Here is an 18,663-nt window from a genome sequence, read left to right on the forward strand (position 1 = left end):
TTTATTTTATTACTTTTTTCTACCTGTGATTTAATTATATTTTTTATTTTACTCATAATAGTTTATTTTTTGATTTAATTATAATTAGTTCTTGTGTTCAAAATTATTCTATTTAATCACATGTTTTCTTCCAATTTTTTCATCTTTATTATAGTTGATTTTTTCCATTGTTTATCTAGTTTAAATTAAAATTCAAATGTTTTTTGACACAATATTAAAAATTCTATGTTTGAAATAGGAAATGAAAGCAATATTAGATTAAATACTTTTTCATTAAATTTAAATCCTTTTTTTAAAAAAATTTAAGAAAGATAAGGATTTTCATTAATTTTATTTCTGTTCAACTGTTTTTGCATCTGGTAATGTTTTTGATAAGAATGAAATGGAAAATTAAATAAATTAGGGGTAATTTGTATTAATTATAACAATTGTATTATTTTTGTAATGTGGAGTAGATTTTTCAGTCTGTTTAATATAAATGATTTCAACTTTCTTTCTTTGTTGTTTGTGTTGCACAAGAATCTTTTTTGTTAACCACAACCTTAATATTGATTAAGTCAATTATTAAAAAATAAATAAAATTTTACATAGTAAATTTCTTTTATATCGTACGTAATATTACATGCAATAAAAGGGTAAATTAATGCAACGGCTTCTGAATATTTCATCATTATTACACAGTTCCATAAAAACAATTTTTTTACAAATAATTTCTTATGCTATATAAAATACTTACATTGGAGTTGTTTTAACTAATGGCATATTGCTGATTGCTTTCAGACGTTTCTTATGGCCAAGACTAATTGTAAAAGTTGCTTTCATTGAAGGTTCATCAAAACAAGGAAATGCTTCTCTAGCAAAAATTGACTGAAACTGTGTAATGGCAAGCCATCTGAAATAAAAAAATTGTTTTTAATAGTTTTATTATATAGAATGTTGGGGGATTAGTTTCTTGTCAACTTGTAAGTAATATGTATATTTAAACTATATAAACCACCTAGTACGGAATATTGAGGTAAAACATATCTTACCTTAATTTTTCATGAAAGTATTTTCATACTTAATTAAAATAATGCAAAATAAATAATTATGCAATAATGGAATTATTTAAATCATGATTGAGGTTGCGGGATCCTACAAAAGTAAGTACTTCTAAGTACTAAGTATCTCATTATTCTCATTATTCTGTACTAGGTGGTTTATTTCACATAATTTAACAATACTGAAGAATAATATGAATCTTAAAAAAGATTAATTTCAGTATATATATATAAACCACAAATCAATAAAAACAACAATTATTATGAAAATTATTTTAACAATGTGAATGAATATAAATTAATCAAAATCACTGTAGACTAAGTAATAAAATTTAAGAATATCATTACAAAATGAATACTGCAATTTATAAATGAAAACATCAAATTACTGTAAACCTTAAATTCTGTCCAAGGAATGGACACTTCTTATATTAAATAATTCATCAATATATCTTTAAAATTATAAATTTTTCAATTAGACATAATGTTTTCTTAGGTAACTTTTGAAATATTCATCCCCATATGGCATAGATCATGTTCAATTACTTTATCGCTACGTTCAGTCTTTGATATTTGTTATTCCATGAAAATATAGCTAGTTTTATCTTTTTTTTTTTAAATATATGCTTGAAATCATTTTATTCTATGTATATTTTAACCATTAAAATTCATCAGAATAAAAGAGTATTTAAATTATAGTAGAAAAATTCATAAAATACATTATATAGAATTCTACAGGACTGAGTAAATTTGTTTATTAAAGTTGTATTGTAAAAGGAGATAGATCCAGAAAACAACTCTTTACCATCTTCTCAACAATATAGCTAAAAAATGCTGCTAAGATAAATATTTTTTTATCCAGATTACTTTGTAAATGATGATGACTCTCTTTCTGCAAATCATCCAGAATTCTGACATATTGAGAGGCTGCGCAAAAACTAGTAGCTGAAATGTCAGAAGTGTTCTAAATTTTTTATTTTTTATGTAGTCTACATTGTTAAAATATTTTTGGTTTAACTTTTTACTTCTTAGGAATATTAAATATGCAAAGAAATGTTTCTTAACTTAAAATTTAAAATAACTGCACAGTAATACAATAATTTTTTTTTTTTTTTTTTGTCTTCAGTCATTTGACTGGTTTGATGCAGCTCTCCAAGATTCCCTATCTAGTGCTAGTCGTTTCATTTCAGTATACTATATACTGAATACATCCTACATCCCTAACAATTTGTTTTACATATTCCAAACGTAGCCTGCCTATACAATTTTTCCCTTCTACCTGTCCTTCCAATATTAAAGCGACTATTCCAGGATGCCTTAGTATGTGGCCTATAAGTCTGTCTCTTCTTTTAACTATATTTTTCCAAATGCTTCTTTCTTCATCTATTTGCCGCAATACCTTCATTTGTCACTTTAAATACCCATCTGATTTTTAACATTCTCCTATAGCACCGCATTTCAAAAGCTTCTAATCTTTTCTTCTCAGATACTCCGATCGTCCAAGTTTCACTTCCATATAAAGTGACACTCCAAACATACACTTTCAAAAATCTTTTCCTGACATTTAAATTAATTTTTGATGTAAACAAATTATATTTCTTACTGAAGGCTCATTTAGCTTGTGCTATTCAGCATTTTATATCGCTCCTGCTTCGTCCATCTTTAGTAATTCTACTTCCCAAATAACAAAATTCTTCTACCTACATAATCTTTTCTCCTCCTATTTTCACATTCATTGGTCCATCTTTGTTATTTCTACTACATTTCATTACTTTTGTTTTGTTCTTGTTTATTTTCATGCGATAGTTCTTGCGTAGGACTTCATCTATGCCATTCATTGTTTCTTCTAAATCCTTTTTACTCTCGGCTAGAATAAAATAAGAACTTTATAACTTATTTTCACATTGAAAAAGGTTGATAGTGGTTTATTTTAACAGTTCATGAAAGAATTCTTCTTCAGACTTCCATTTTTTCTACATACCCACATATACATATGTACATATATTTTTTTCCTAATATAAAAAATCTTAATTATTTATGCAACTCTCAAATTTTTAAAAACATTAATTTTAACGTGGATGAAATTGTTATTCCCCAAGATTTTCCAGGAGTTGCAGAACCATCAGTTTATAAAGTTTAAACTCTTACCCATTATCTAAATTTATTATAACTTTCACCTTTGACATTCCATGTAACTAAGTACGCATTTTTTTTTTTTTTTTTTGTTAAATTTAATATTTATTAAGAAAATACTTACTTAAGTCTATCTGTGTCTCTATCTACATAACTGGATCGATAATAACCCTTAAGACTTTCTCTAAGAGCAGCAGAAAATGGTATATTTATTAAATATTTTTGACCAGTAATAAGGACTTCTTGTAATTTAATTATAAGAAAATCATTAAAAGGAATTAATGTTACATTTAGTATAGTTAATATTTCTTGACTTTTATCAGTTATATTTTTAACCCATACACCTGAACTAGCTATTTTTAAATTTTTGGCATTTAATTTTATTTCATTTGTATTTTCAGTAATAATTACCTGAAACAGAAAAAATAAGTAACATATTTTACTTTTAACACAATTTTTACTTCTAAATTGAAAATATTAAAAAGAATCCTTTCTTTGAATATTTTATACAATTGTTTTTAATCTTTAGCCATTTGCATCACAGGAATTCTTTATTAAAAAACTAAAACAACCAAAGCCAAGAAAAACGTTATTAATTTTGTATAACCAGTTCAACCAATACTTATCAGTATTTTCTTTTGAAGAAGTTTACTTTTAAATTTACAGAATTATCAACAATCTCACTTGTTTGATAAAAGTTAAGGTTCTTCTATGACTTAAAACATTTCTATTTTATTATTTGCAATTTAAAAACTAAATATGAACATCTCTTACTATTAAATTTGTATTTTCTTAATCTTTACTTCCTTTTACGAAGTAAAGGAAGTATTGGGATCACAAAAAATTTCGGTTTTCAGATTTCATGCAAATATCCATTTTGACCATCCCTGAATCCATTTTGATTAGTTTCAATGAGACGTCTGTACGAACGTAATGTATTATGTATGTAATGTGTCGCATAACTCAAAAACGATTAGCCACAGGATGTTGAAATTTTGGATTTAGGACTGTTGTAACATCTATTTGTGCACCTCCCCTTATGATTGCAATCGACTGAGCCAGAAGGGCTCAAAATCCAAAACAATTTGGATTTTGAACTTTTTCTTAACTGTAGTAATAAGCCCTCATTGAGAGCTTTTCAAAGATATATCATAAGTAGTACTTATTTTCATTGGTTCCAGAGTTATAGCTAAATAAAATGTTAATTAATGAATTTGGATCTTACAAGGGAAGGCACATCAGTTCGAATTAGACTTCATTCCCTTCTTTTTGACTTTTCTTAAATTTATTTTTTTAACTTTATTTTTAATTTAAATATATTGATTTATTAATAATTATTAACCTGTGATTGTAAAAAAAATTACAATAAATAATTATTCAATAACAATAAAAAAAAAAATAAAATAAGAAAAAAGTTATTAGTGAAATAAAATTTTATGTACTTTTAAAAATGTTGTATGTAATTTAATAGGCATTGTTACATGTGTAAATGTAATAGATTTGGGGAAACATCTGATTATTTAATATTAATTGAAAATTACTATTTAGAATCGTATTATTTTTGGATTTTCTAGTTTAATTTTATTTAATTATTCTCAAATTTCTGTTTAATTTTATCTACAAAGTTAAACTACACAGTGACTGAAAATAGATCCTAACAAGATTAACATATACACATGCCCGATCTTTACTAAATTGCAAAAAATTCTTATCTTATTGTTCATTACTCTTCTGATATTGTCGGACAATATTCTCTCTAGATTGGAGTTGATCATAATTTTGTTTATTTGTTTTTTGTTGCCAACCCTTTAATCACTCTTTGGTTTGATATAATTTTCCTTGTATATTTGTGTACACATTCTGTAGTTTTCAAATTTTTTCTTTCTTTACATATATCATACTCTCTTAATTTTTTATTTTTTCCTTGGTCTTAACGTTTTCTTCCTCTTTATATTTACCATCTCTCCTAATCTTTTTATTCTTTCTTTGGTTTTAAGATTTTCTTCCTCTTTATATTTATCATCTTCTCTTAATTTTTTTATTCTTCTCTTGTTCTTAACATTTTCTTCCTCTTCATATTCATCTTCTTGTTTTTTTTGAGATATATTTCTTCATAGTATCTTTCTTTTTCCTCTACGATTGTTTCTTTTTCATTTTTGATTATTTACCAAATAATGCAATAATAAAAACTGAATATTTTACATTGTAAGGTCAACATTAACAATTCTAACCAGTATACAGGAGTTCACTAAACAGGATAGTTTAGTGAACTTTTATTTTTACGACACACCAGAAATCTGAAACTTTTGTTAATCAGTAACTCGGAACTTTTTCTCTATCCTAATTTTTTGTGTAAGATTGTTTAATTAATAATTGTATAAATATTTGATATTAATAAAAACTAATATTTTAGCAATTATGTAACTGTCCACTTTATTAAAAAATTGGAGAATCATTTGCAGCAAAAAAATGTGTATATGTAATTTATTAGGCGTACAAGGAAGTCATCTGGTGTCCACATCATATTTTCCCTTTAATCTCCAGAAATCAAGTATTAAAAATTAAAAAATTCAAAGCTGATTTTTTTAAAAACAGTACATTAAAAATTATAAAACAATTAATAATTTATTTATTATTAATTAATAAACTGATCAATTTTAAATTTATTGAACATTTTCTAATGCTTTTTAGCAATAATTATCATTTATCATCAACATCTTCAATGAAAAAATGTGATTTAGAGCAGTACAAATATTAAACATCATGATCCCAAAAAATATTAGGAAAAACTCCTTAAGTATATATTCAAATAATTTTTTCAAGTTCTGTTGTTTTTGTTCATTTAATATGTTATTTTTGTCAAATTTCTTATGCTCATTGATTTCATGTTATTCAGTGTGTTGAAACCTTAGTTTTATTCTCTTTTGTAAAATTTTTAAATTATTGATTTTCTATTGTAAAACTTTTAAAACTCTTTGTATGTGTCTCCTGTTTTTATGAAGTGATATATAAAATTTAACTCTTTTGTTAAGTATAATACCTGTTTGTGTTTTGTACTTGTTGGGTGAATGCGAGTCCAGTTATTCTATTCAATGTAGTTTTTACTGCAATCACTGCTATTTAATTATGTATATGCCTAGGTTATTGTGCTTGACACTGTCTGTTGTTTTGTTAATTTGCGTATTATCTTTAGTATTTGTTGTTTTTAGAGTTAACGTTTTTAGAGTATTACCTTCTTTCCTGAGAATTTGGTAATATCATACAAGTGTTGAGCGGTGTAATTTATTTTCTGCAAATAGGTGGGTAAGTTTTTGGTTTAATTCAGTATTTTATAAATTCTCAGAATGAATTTAAACAGAAATCTATTATAAAAATTAAGCTTACAGTATTTATTAAAAGTAATGTTTCAAAAATTTTAACTACGTTCTTTGTTACTCTTTCGATTTGAAAAAAGAAGAACTTTTCTTATTTTCTTTTCAATTTTTCAGAAAGATTACTTTGTATGTAGTAGTATATTTACTTCGTTTTGTTAAGTACACTATCAATGGATTTAATTGATTGATCAGTTTTTAGATTTTTTAGGATCAGTATTCAATTTTCATTTCATTTTTGTTTTAATTTTGAATACGGTTTCAAATAATTTAACAATTTTACTATTTATAATCTTCATAATCTATTATTTCACAATTTTCACTGTTAACAAATTTGAAAAGAGATTTTAATTCTATTTCTAAAAAAATAAACCAATTAATCTGATTATCCATCTGTTTTTTAGTTATTTATGAAATAAAATTAAGCTGCTGATAAAAAAATTACAAAGAAGAATTTTTATTAATACCTTAATTAATACATTGCCTTCAAAAGAATAATTCCCTTCCTCCAGGTGAGTTAAAATTTTAAGATGATAATGCTTTGGTTTTATGGTCTCAGGAAGGCGATAAGAGTCTAGCTGCTTAGTTATATCAATATAAAACAAAATTATAAAAGTTAAGTTGGACACTATTGACTGTTTTAAGAACATTTTGAATTTTATAAAAACTGATAATATATATCTGTAAACCAGAACCAAAGAAAACAAAATTAATTAGAAATTATTCACAACTTTAAATGACTTTTTTTAGAATTTTCATTACTTATAATAAATAAAAACTATTAACATCTAGTTGTTTAAAAATAAATCTTCAAACACAGAAGTGAGCATTTCAGAGCATATGTTACTAAAACAAAAAAAACACAACTTTAGTTTAAATTACAAAATACACAACTTTATTCTGTTATTCATTATTTAAATTACAATTAATTTTTTTTGCAAATTTATTTTATCAACATTTTTATAATAATTTTTAATGAGATCTAACTACGGGAAAAAGCTGTGCTTTTCTACATTAAGTAGAAAGATTAAACAGTATTATGTTTAATTAACAATCAATCAATCAGCTGATTCACCAGTCACTGGAAGGGTTATCAACTTAGCCCTGTGAATCCCTGGTTAATGAGAAAAACTTATACTTCTTTGTGTAGCTTTTTTTTCTTTTTAGACCTTTAAAATGAAAAAGTTAAAATCTAAGCAAAATTACCAAAAAAATGATCTTTGGTTTTTTTCTTAGTTACTTATTGATTTGATACTATTCTCTTTACTTTTCAGTTTTACCAAATCTTTTAATCTAACATAATTAATACATGATACATCCTTAATTATATCTTCATATTCTTTTATATATCTGTTTGAAAGTTTGTTCAATGTTTCATTTCAGAATAATTGACGGACTACTGGCTACTGGAATCCCAGGTTTCATGAATAACATAAAAATTCTCTTAGATTCCCAAAATATTACAGCCATAATATTTGCTTCAATAATACCTAGTTGATATTTTTTTTTGGCTTGTTAGTTTTTTTTTCACCTCCAGGACAACCGTTAGACATTGCTTTAGAGGATGAGATAAATGACAAGAAGTGTGTGAAAATGCCATGCCTGACCAGGATTCGGATTGTTAGTTAAAAAAGTACAACTTGTAACTGTAATAACAACATTATTACTATACATGTAATATGATTTTTTTATGGATATTATTGCACTGTTCCTTTTACTTGCAAAAAAATAAATCACACCATGTATCATAAAGCTGACGGGATAACAACTTAGTAATTGATAACAACTTCCATGTTTTATCAATTACTAAATTACTAATAGTGAACAGAATTGATAACAAACAACTGAGTGTAAAAAAAATAAAACACTTTGGCAGCCCTTCTGCATGCACTGTGTTACTTCAGCAATAGTTTTTGTTAAACTTCATCAAATTAAATTTTGCATAGTCCTTTTATTTTAATTTGATTGCTAGATTATGATTTATTTTATATAAACAGCTGATTTATGTTAGTATTAATAGTTTAAGTCTATTGTTGCTACATGAGACATAAACAAACTTTAGTGAAACAAGTTTTTGTTGTGAGTTACAAAAATGAATGATATTAATTATGAGCAACGTTGTGCAACCAAGTTTTGTGTTAAACTCTGTGAGAATGCTACTGAAAATTTTTCAAAATTTAAAAGCGTGTATGGAGAAGATGCTCTGTTATGAGCCAAAGTTTTTGAGTGGTTTAGAGCATTTTCAGTTGCTTTAACTGAAAAGGTGGTTTAAAGCCAGGAATCAGTTGCAAACAATCCATGCTCTGGAAGACTGTTAATTTCAAAAAGTGACGACAATGTTGAGCGAATTAGAGACTTGATACGGTGTGACCAGCAATTAACTGTCAGAATGATTGCAGAACAATTGAATTTGAACTGTACCACAATCCATCAAATTTTAACAAACAAATTGGACATGAAAAAATTTTGTGCAAAATTGGTCCCAAAAAACATCAGTGTTGAACAGAAAAACAACAGGGTGGAGGTGTGCCGTGATCTTCTAGGGTGAATTAAAACTGATCCTGGTTTTCTAAAAAGCGTTACTACTGGTGATGAATCTTGGATATTTGAGTACAACCCACAAACAAAACACCAGAGCAAGGAGTAGCACACTTCAAACTCACCACGTCCCAAAAAAGCAAAAATGAGCAAATCAAAAATCAAAACCATGCAAATTTGTTTCTTACATAGTAATGTCATTGTCCATAAGGAGTTTTTGCCAACAGGACAGATTATAAGTCAATATGTTTACTGAGAAATTCTTGAAAGACTGAGAAGTAGAGTTGCCTGTGTGAGACCAGCCATCAAAGACAACTGGATGCTGCATCATGACAATGCACCTTGTCACACTGTACTCTCAATTAATGAGTTTTTGGCAAAGAAAAACATTTTTGTAGTTCCTCAACTACCTTATTCACCTGATTTGGGTCCCTGTGACTTTTTCCTGTTTCTGACTTTAAATAAATACCTCAAAGGACACCATTTTGGAATACTAGAAAACATAAAAAAAAAAAAAAAATATGTAACTGACCATCTGAAGGATATTCCATTTTCTGAGTTGTTATGAAGAGTGAAAAACCGTTTGAAATGTTACATAGCTTCGCAAGGAAACTATTTCGAATGTGATAGAGTCCATTTATAATTGGATTATAATAAAAAGTTTTTCTGAACCAGTCTCATTACTTTATTTACAGACCTTATATAAAAAGTTATGAAATATTGCTTCTATGGAATTACATACTTTTTAGGTATAATTTGTTTATAATGATTTCTAACAGCGGGTGGGGTACAAACATAGTATTAAGAAGCTTGGCTGTACATGCATTGTGATTTATTTACTTAGGTTCTGACATGTCAGCACAGAGCAGTCATCTGTCATACAATTAACACACCTCTTTTTTTTTTTGTTAGCCTCCAGAACCATCATAGGTATTATTTCAGAGAATGAGTGAGCATGATATGTATGACTGTAAATGAAGTGTAGTCTTATACAGTCTCAGGTTAACCATTCCTAAAATGTGTAGTTAATTGAAACTCAACCACAGAAGAACACCAGTATCCACAATCTAGTATTCTAATCCATATAAAGTAACTACCAATTAACACATCAATATTGTTTAAATGTTTGCTGTATATGTACATACTGTGGTTTTATTCTTTTTTGTGACTATAGTTACTATGTCAAGTCTATTGTAGTAATGAATAAATATGCCAAGGAAGTGCGTAAATGATCCAAATAACTTCTGTTAAGTGTGTAGGGACCTGTTGCTTAAAGAACATGACAAAGTTTGACTTCACTAGTTAAAAAATGTAATAACCTTTATTTTGGCTGTAAAGTTGCAATTCAGAGCTCAGCTCCTCACATGTGTTGTTCGACCTCCGTGAAATCAGAAGACCATTAGTCAGATTGTTATTTCTGTATTATAAAGATAAAAGGAATAAGTTGTTAATCCATACACATAGTATCCAAATTAACAGTCTGGTATGAGGCCATTGCCTTATGGCATGGAGTTACCTGTACCCATCCTCCAACATACCTAACTTTAAAGTTTGAGTGAAGAGTTCAGAAGATGAGTCTGAATATGAAAAAAACCACTGAAGTTCAACATGAGGAGCAAGATGATCCTACTTTAGAAACAGAATCCTCTTCCTTTGAACTGATAATTTAAAGTGAATTAAATAACTTTGTTCGGGATTTGAACTTGTCAAAGAAACAAGCTAAGCTTTCGGGATTTGGGCTGAAAGGCTGGAATCTTCTCCATACTGATACTAAAGTGTGTTTCTTTCATAATTCTCAGGAAGAGTTTCAAGGTTTATATTCTGAATCAAATAGTTTAGTATACTGTAGCAATATTTGTGTTGTCATAGATGTCTTTCACCTAACTCTATAGAATAGAGGCTATTCATTGATTTTTCAAAAACTAGTTTAAGCCTTTTCACAATAGTAACAATTTCCTTCTGTGTCATTAGTACGCAACTAAGATGAAGAAACATATGGTAATAAAAAATCCCATTAAAAAAAATTCTGTACAGCTACCATTGGATTATATGTTATGGTTTAAAAGTTGTTGCATTATTAATGAGTTTGTAGCTTGGCTACTCTAAATTTTGTTTCTTTTAGTGTGTACAGGACAGCAGGAAGATAACAAATCATTATATCAGGAAGAAATGGTCAAAGTGTGAAGCACTTACGTCTAGACAGAAAACGAAATTGATTTCCTGCTAGTTAACTTGCAAATGATTCTTCTACTTCTACTCCATATAAAATTAGGACTTATCAAAGTCATTGATAAGTCACAGATGATGGATAAAAATGGTACTGAGTTACACATTTAAAAGAAAACTCTCCTTGCGTTAGTGACACTAAAATCAAGGAAGGAATTTTTGTGGGTCCTAAATAAGAACTTTGATTGGAGATGGATTATTTGAAGAACTGTTACAGCAAGAAGACAAGTTGAAAAGTCCAGTGTGGAGGTCATTTAAAAGTGTTGTGTAAAACTTGTTAGGAAATCATAAATCTCTCAACTATTCTAACATTGTGGGTGAATTGTTACATTCATTAAAACATATGGGTTGTAATATATCCCTGAAAATCTGTATCTTTAATTCTCACCTTGATTCCTTTCTGGAAGATCTGTGATGTAAGTGGCAAGCATGGTGGAATAATTCCACCAGTAAATCTCAGTCTGGCAGTAACAATGAAGTGCAAAAAAGCTAACAGATTATTGCTGGATACTAAAGAAAGATGTTCTAGATGTCAAACACAAAAAGAAAACAAGTACCTCATTTGAAAGTTGAATAGTTTTTTCAAAATTTACCTGCTTATCACAAAACAGTAGTGGGTGATGGAGAAAATCTATTTACACATTTGCATTCAGCATGAAAATTTCTATTAGGATCATATATTTTTTCCTTGTGCCAAATAAAAGTTTAATTTTGTTCCTCAGTCTAATTAATTTTGTTATAACCAAGATAAAAATTGGAATAATTATTGAGTAGTTTTTATGATGTATTAAAAAGTCCAACTGTAGTTATAAATTATGAATATACACTGAATATACAAAAATAATTAAATAAAACCTTATTACCAGCTAAGTTAAAATATTTATAAAAACTGGTAAATATAAATGTGCCAGATATAAACTTTATTCATACAGTTATTTTTTTTATCTTTGAACACCACGCACTATTTGTTTACCTTAACAAAACAATAGGAGATAAGATATGAATAATTTGGTTAAAATGTATTTTAACAGTACTTATGCTTTATAATATCACTAAATCTATTTCATCAAACCCCATAAAATATTATTCATCAGATTCAGGCAAACAAGAAGTAAGAACACTTACTAGTTAGTACACTGTCAAAATTATTGCTTTGTCTTCAATAAAAATGAATTATTTGTCAATTACACATATAAACAAAATAAAAATTGAAAATTAGCCAGTAGAAGTCTTTTCATTTTAAATAAGATATCTTTCTTTGACCATAGCTGGAGTTGGAGATGGCTATTTTGCAATTTTATTTTATACATGAAATTTATAATTCAATTCTCTTGAAAGATAGGCCGATTCATTAAAATCACTCCTTTAGGTGAATAAGGTAAATAAGTAGGTACAATCTTTATGCTTATTTATTTGTAACTGTTAACATTTAAAAGTGATTACAGTGTATGCATGTCTGTCTGTCTGTCTGTCTGTCTGTCTGTCTGTCTGTCTGTCTGTCTCTGTCTGTCTCTGTCTCTGTCTCTGTGTGTGTGTGTGTGTGTGTGTGTATATTATATATAACTAATAATCAATCACTTACTGTTTATCTCATGTCTTTTCTTCACATAAGCTTTTTTCCACAGATGTCTGCTTCATCAAAAGGTATAAAATTATATATATTAGATTAAAAACAAACCTTGGAACATTTTTAAAAACAGAGGTATATTTACCACAATATAAAATGAGTTATTATGGTGTTGTTGCAATTCCAAATGCAACCACCAAGTTCAGACTTTGCTTGTTAATTAATTATATCTGTGTTGAGTTTTTATTACGCATATTTTCTTATGAGATTTAACTTTACTGTACCTTATTTTTAATTTTCATATGTTATCAGTACTTGACATATTTATTATTATCTCTATATTATTAGATTTTTTTTATTAAATTTTTATGCTTGTACAAGTTACTGAAAATACTGTTTTTTTCATTAATATCTTTAGTCATTCTACCTATATATGACTTGTTTTTTTACAATTTTGCTTTCCATATTCTGTTATATTATAAAAAACTCGTGCTTTATTGTGGTTAATATTATATAAACACATAAATATTATATATTAATGTATATTTAATAATGAAATATAAACAACCAGAACATAAATAGATAAGTAAACAGATAAGTTAAACTTATCATATTAATTCCAAGAATTAATTTCCACATATCCCACATCTTCAGTTATTAAATTCTATAATTTATTTATTATCGTTATAATTGACATTAAATATCAATTTTTCAAACGTGGTTACCGCTGATATATTTAATAAATTATTAAAAAGGTGAAATTCCATCTTATCCATATTTAATTTGCTGGTAAGGTGGATTTTTCACTTTTTTAATAATTTACATTAAATATATTTATTTATAATTTTGTTAATTTGTTAAAATTGTTTTTTTTTTTTTAATTTTGATATTTATTTAGTTGATTATATAAATTCTGCTGTCCAGTACTGGAATGCTGTAATATTTATATTTAGTTATATACATTTAGTATTAAACTGTATTAACTCAGTAATCAATATGATAATGAATTATTTGAACTTTCAAAAAAAAACATAAATATATATGCTTTTTTTTTGAATATATACAATATATATATTGTAATCTGATTTGTTTTTAATTATTTTATATAATTATTTAATGTTTGTTTTACAGCAATTTTATAATTTTTTACATGTATATTTTTTTTTTTTTTTGTCTTCAGTCATTTGACTGGTGTGATGCAGCTCTCCAAGATTCCCTATCTAGTGCTAGTCGTTTCATTTCAGTATACCCTCTACATCCTACATCCCCAACAATTTGTTTTACATACTCCAAACGTGGCCTGCCTACACAATTTTTCCCTTCTACCTGTCCTTCCAATATTAAAGCGACTATTCCAGGATGCCTTAGTATGTGGCCTATAAGTCTGTCTCTTCTTTTAACTATATTTTTCCAAATGCTTCTTTCTTCATCTATTTGCCGCAATACCTCTTCATTTGTCACTTTATCCACCCATCTGATTTTTAACATTCTCCTATAGCACCACATTTCAAAAGCTTCTAATCTTTTCTTCTCAGATATTCCGATTGTCCAAGTTTCACTTCCATATAAAGCGACACTCCAAACATACACTTTCAAAAATTTTTTCCTGACATTTAAATTAATTTTTGATGTAAACAAATTATATTTCTTACTGAAGGCTCGTTTAGCTTGTGCTATTCGGCATTTTATATCGCTCCTGCTTCGTCCATCTTTAGTAATTTTACTTCCCAAATAACAAAATTCTTCTACCTCCATAATCTTTTCTCCTACTATTTTCACATTCAGCGGTCCATCTTTGTTATTTCTACTACATTTCATTACTTTTGTTTTGTTCTTGTTTATTTTCATGCGATAGTTCTTGCGTAGGACTTCATCTATGCCGTTCATTGTTTCTTCTAAATCCTTTTTACTCTCGGCTAGAATTACTATATCATCAGCAAATCGTAGCATCTTTATCTTTTCACCTTGTACTGTTACTCTGAATCTAAATTGTTCTTTAACATCATTAACTGCTAGTTCCATGTAAAGATTAAAAAGTAACGGAGATAGGGAACATCCTTGTCGGACTCCCTTTCTTATTAGGGCTTCTTTCTTATGTTCTTCAATTGTTATTGTTGCTGTTTGGTTCCTGTACATGTTAGCAATTGTTCTTCTATCTCTGTATTTGAACCCTAATTTTTTGAAAATGCTGAACATTTTATTCCAGTCTACGTTATCGAAAGCCTTTTCTAGGTCTATAAACGCCAAGTATGTTGGTTTGTTTTTCTTTAATCTTCCTTCTACTATTAATCTGAGGCCTAAAATTGCTTCCCTTGTCCCTATACTTTTCCTGAAACCAAATTGGTCTTCTCCTAACACTTCTTCCACTCTCCTCTCAATTCTTCTGTATAAAATTCTAGTTAAGATTTTTGATGCATGACTAGTTAAACTAATTGTTCTGTATTCTTTACATTTATCTGCCCCTGCTTTCTTTGTTATCATAACTATAACACTTTTTTTGAAGTCTGATGGAAATTCCCCATTTTCATAAATATTACACATCAGTTTGTATAATCTATCAATCGCTTCCTCACCTGCACTGCGCAGTAATTCTACAGGTATTCCGTCTATTCCAGGAGCCTTTCTGCCATTTAAATCTTTTAATGCTCTCTTAAATTCAGATCTCAGTATTGTTTCTCCCATTTCATCCTCCTCAACTTCCTCTTCTTCCTCTATAACACCATTTTCTAATTCGTTTCCTCCGTATAACTCTTCAATATATTCCACCCATCTATCGACTTTACCTTTCGTATTATATATTGGTGTACCATCTTTGTTTAACACATTATTAGGTTTTAATTTATGTACCCCAAAATTTTCCTTAACTTTCCTGTATGCTCCGTCTATTTTACCAATGTTCATTTCTCTTTCCACTTCTGAACACTTTTCTTTAATCCACTCTTCTTTCACCAGTTTGCACTTCCTGTTTATAGCATTTCTTAATTTCTGATAGTTCCTTTTACTTTCTTCATCACTAGCATTCTTATATTTTCTACGTTCATCCATCAGCTGCAATATATCGTCTGAAACCCAAGGTTTTCTACCGGTTCTCTTTATTCCGCCTAAGTTTGCTTCTGCTGATTTAAGAATTTCCTTTTTAACATTCTCCCATTCTTCTTCTACATTTTCTACCTTATCTGTTTTACTCAGATCTCTTGCGATGTCCTCCTCAAAAATCTTCTTTACCTCCTCTTCCTCAAGCTTCTCTAAATTCCACCGATTCATCTGACACCTTTTCTTCAGGTTTTTAAACCCCAATCTACATTTCATTATCACCAAATTATGGTCGCTATCAATGTCTGCTCCAGGGTAAGTTTTGCAGTCAACGAGTTGATTTCTAAATCTTTGCTTAACCATGATATAATCTATCTGATACCTTCCAGTATCGCCTGGCTTTTTCCAAGTGTATATTCTTCTATTATGATTTTTAAATTGGGTGTTGGCAATTACTAAATTATACTTTGTGCAAAATTCTATAAGTCGGTCCCCTCTTTCATTCCTTTTGCCCAGCCCGTATTCACCCACTATATTTCCTTCCTTGCCTTTTCCAATGCTTGCATTCCAATCTCCAACTATTCTTAAATTTTCATTTCCTTTTACGTGTTTAATTGCTTCATCAATCTCTTCGTATACACACTCTACCTCATCATCATCATGGGCGCTTGTAGGCATATAGACGTTAACAATCGTTGTCGGTTTAGGTTTTGATTTTATCCTTATTACAATGATTCTATCGCTATGCGTTTTGAAATACTCCACTCTCCTCCCTATCTTCTTGTTCATCACGAAACCTACTCCTGCCTGCCCATTATTTGACGCTGAGTTAATTACTCTATAATCACCTGACCAAAAGTCGCCTTCCTCTTCCCACCGAACCTCACTAATTCCTACTATATCCACATTTGTCCTACCCATTTCCCTTTTTAAATTTTCTAGCCTACCAACCCTTTTCAAGCTTCTAACATTCCACGCTCCGACTCGTAGAATGTTATTTTTTAATTTTCTGGTGACCCCTTCCTTAGTAGTCCCCACCCGGAGATCCGAACGGGGGACTATTTTACCTCCGGAATATTTTACCAAGGAAGGCGCCTCCATTATTGCTATGTGAAAATGCAGAGAGCCACATTTTCTTGGAAAAAAAGCAGCTGTAGTTTTCCATTGCTTTCAGCTGCGCAGTACTCAGAGGACTGAGTGATGTTGATACGGCCGTTTAAGTCGTCCTGACTCACGCCCCTAACAACTACTGAAAGAGCTGCTGCCCTCTTTCAGGAATCATTCCTTAGTCTGGCTCTCAACAGATACCTCTCCGATATGGTTGCACCTTCGGTCCAGCTACTCTGTATCCCTGAGCACTCAAGCCCCCTCACCAACGGCAAGGTCTCATGATTCATAGAGGAGGACATGTATATTAAGAAATAAATATTAGCCGAATGGGCTGGTCTAGTAGTTAACTAGTCGTCACAAATTAATATCGGTTGTTAAAATTATATCGGTTTAACTTTTCTGATTAGATTGTAACATAAATATTCTATAAGAGGTGTATGTTATATGTAACCTGACATACTGATGAGTGAACATTTGTTGTGTAAATTTTTATCAGCGTTTTTTCTGATTAGGTAGTTACAGAATCCATCTTTGGGAGAGGTGGATGTTTGTCGTACTCTTTTGTGTATGTGATACGACTTTGCAAAAGTTTTTATTTTGCGATTTTTTTTTTAATTGTTAACAAATTTGCCTATGAAAACTAAGACCTTTATTATGCAAAATCTCGGGATACTGAGGGTGACCTTTCTCAATGGTCTCACCACCCTGACCTTTAAGCTGAAAATTTAATGACATCAATACCCTATTTATATTAGTAACCTGACCAATTTTGGTTAAAATCGGTTGAGTAGTTCTGGTGATATAAAGTGTGAAACACCGAATGCATACACATAGATGCCATCATTTCCATCCAGTTTTTTTGGTTTCCTTAAATGTCAAAACGTGATGATCCAATGAAAATCGCATATGCTCAAATTCTGATTATAAATCTTTTCCTTCTCCCTGCTATAGGGCTAGGGTTATAGCAGTGTAGTATTGCTGTTTTGGGTGTAGTAATTAACCTGCTAAGTATTATATCATGTTCAAAACAATTTTTTTTATTGTATATTATCATAATTTCATCAACATATATTAATTTAATATTTTATATAATTTGTATTCGTAAATTAGTAACTATAATACTTATCACACCTTCCATATATTGTAAAAATGTTTCTGATATAATGCTAATTAAAGGTACGCCCATTATTGAGCCATCTTCCTACACCAATAACCTTCAAACCCCAGACTTTTCCTCAAAAAATTATGATCATCTTTTATGCAATATTTTAGTGTTCATTTTTTCATCATTATTGTACTCTTTGTAGGTAAAATAAGATCTATATGTATTTTTATTGATTTTATGAAGTGTTAAATCTCGTTCTAAGAATACTTTCTTTTTTTAAAATGACAATACTGTAAGTAGGTATTTGTGTATACATTTAGTAAAAAAATCTGTCGAAAAGTATATCTGTTGATTTCATGGGCTAATAAAAGAAAAATACTTCATACTTTGTTCTAGCTTATTTTCTCTAAGTATTCTTAATATATAACGATTTAAATTTAGATAAACAATTTTCTTATTGAAAATAAATCTTGTGGTGGAATGGTTTTCAGATGTTGCATCTTTCATAATGTTTCTTGGCTGTTAAATGTCATTTTTCAA

At 28.8% G+C, this 18,663-nt stretch overlaps 1 protein-coding gene and 1 long non-coding RNA gene across 2 annotated transcripts in view; one reads left to right on the top strand and one right to left on the bottom strand.

Moving 5' to 3' along the window:
* The window catches only part of LOC142330021 (uncharacterized), a 73,636-nt gene that overhangs the window by 4,838 nt on the left and 50,135 nt on the right, over positions 1 to 18,663 (top strand). The gene's annotated exons all lie outside the window — the stretch shown is intronic.
* LOC142330364 (aminopeptidase N-like) lies at positions 671 to 18,204 on the bottom strand. The gene is made up of 4 exons (XM_075375591.1): positions 18,150 to 18,204; positions 11,697 to 11,818; positions 3,298 to 3,584; positions 671 to 892 (listed from the first exon to the last, which is right to left on the bottom strand). The coding sequence occupies exons 1-4, from the start codon at positions 18,202 to 18,204 to the stop codon at positions 733 to 735; spliced, it is 624 nt and encodes a 207-aa protein (XP_075231706.1). The 3' UTR covers positions 671 to 732.

Source organism: Lycorma delicatula, chromosome 9, assembly GCF_047948215.1.
Source record: "Lycorma delicatula isolate Av1 chromosome 9, ASM4794821v1, whole genome shotgun sequence".
NCBI classification, from domain to species: domain Eukaryota; kingdom Metazoa; phylum Arthropoda; class Insecta; order Hemiptera; family Fulgoridae; genus Lycorma; species Lycorma delicatula.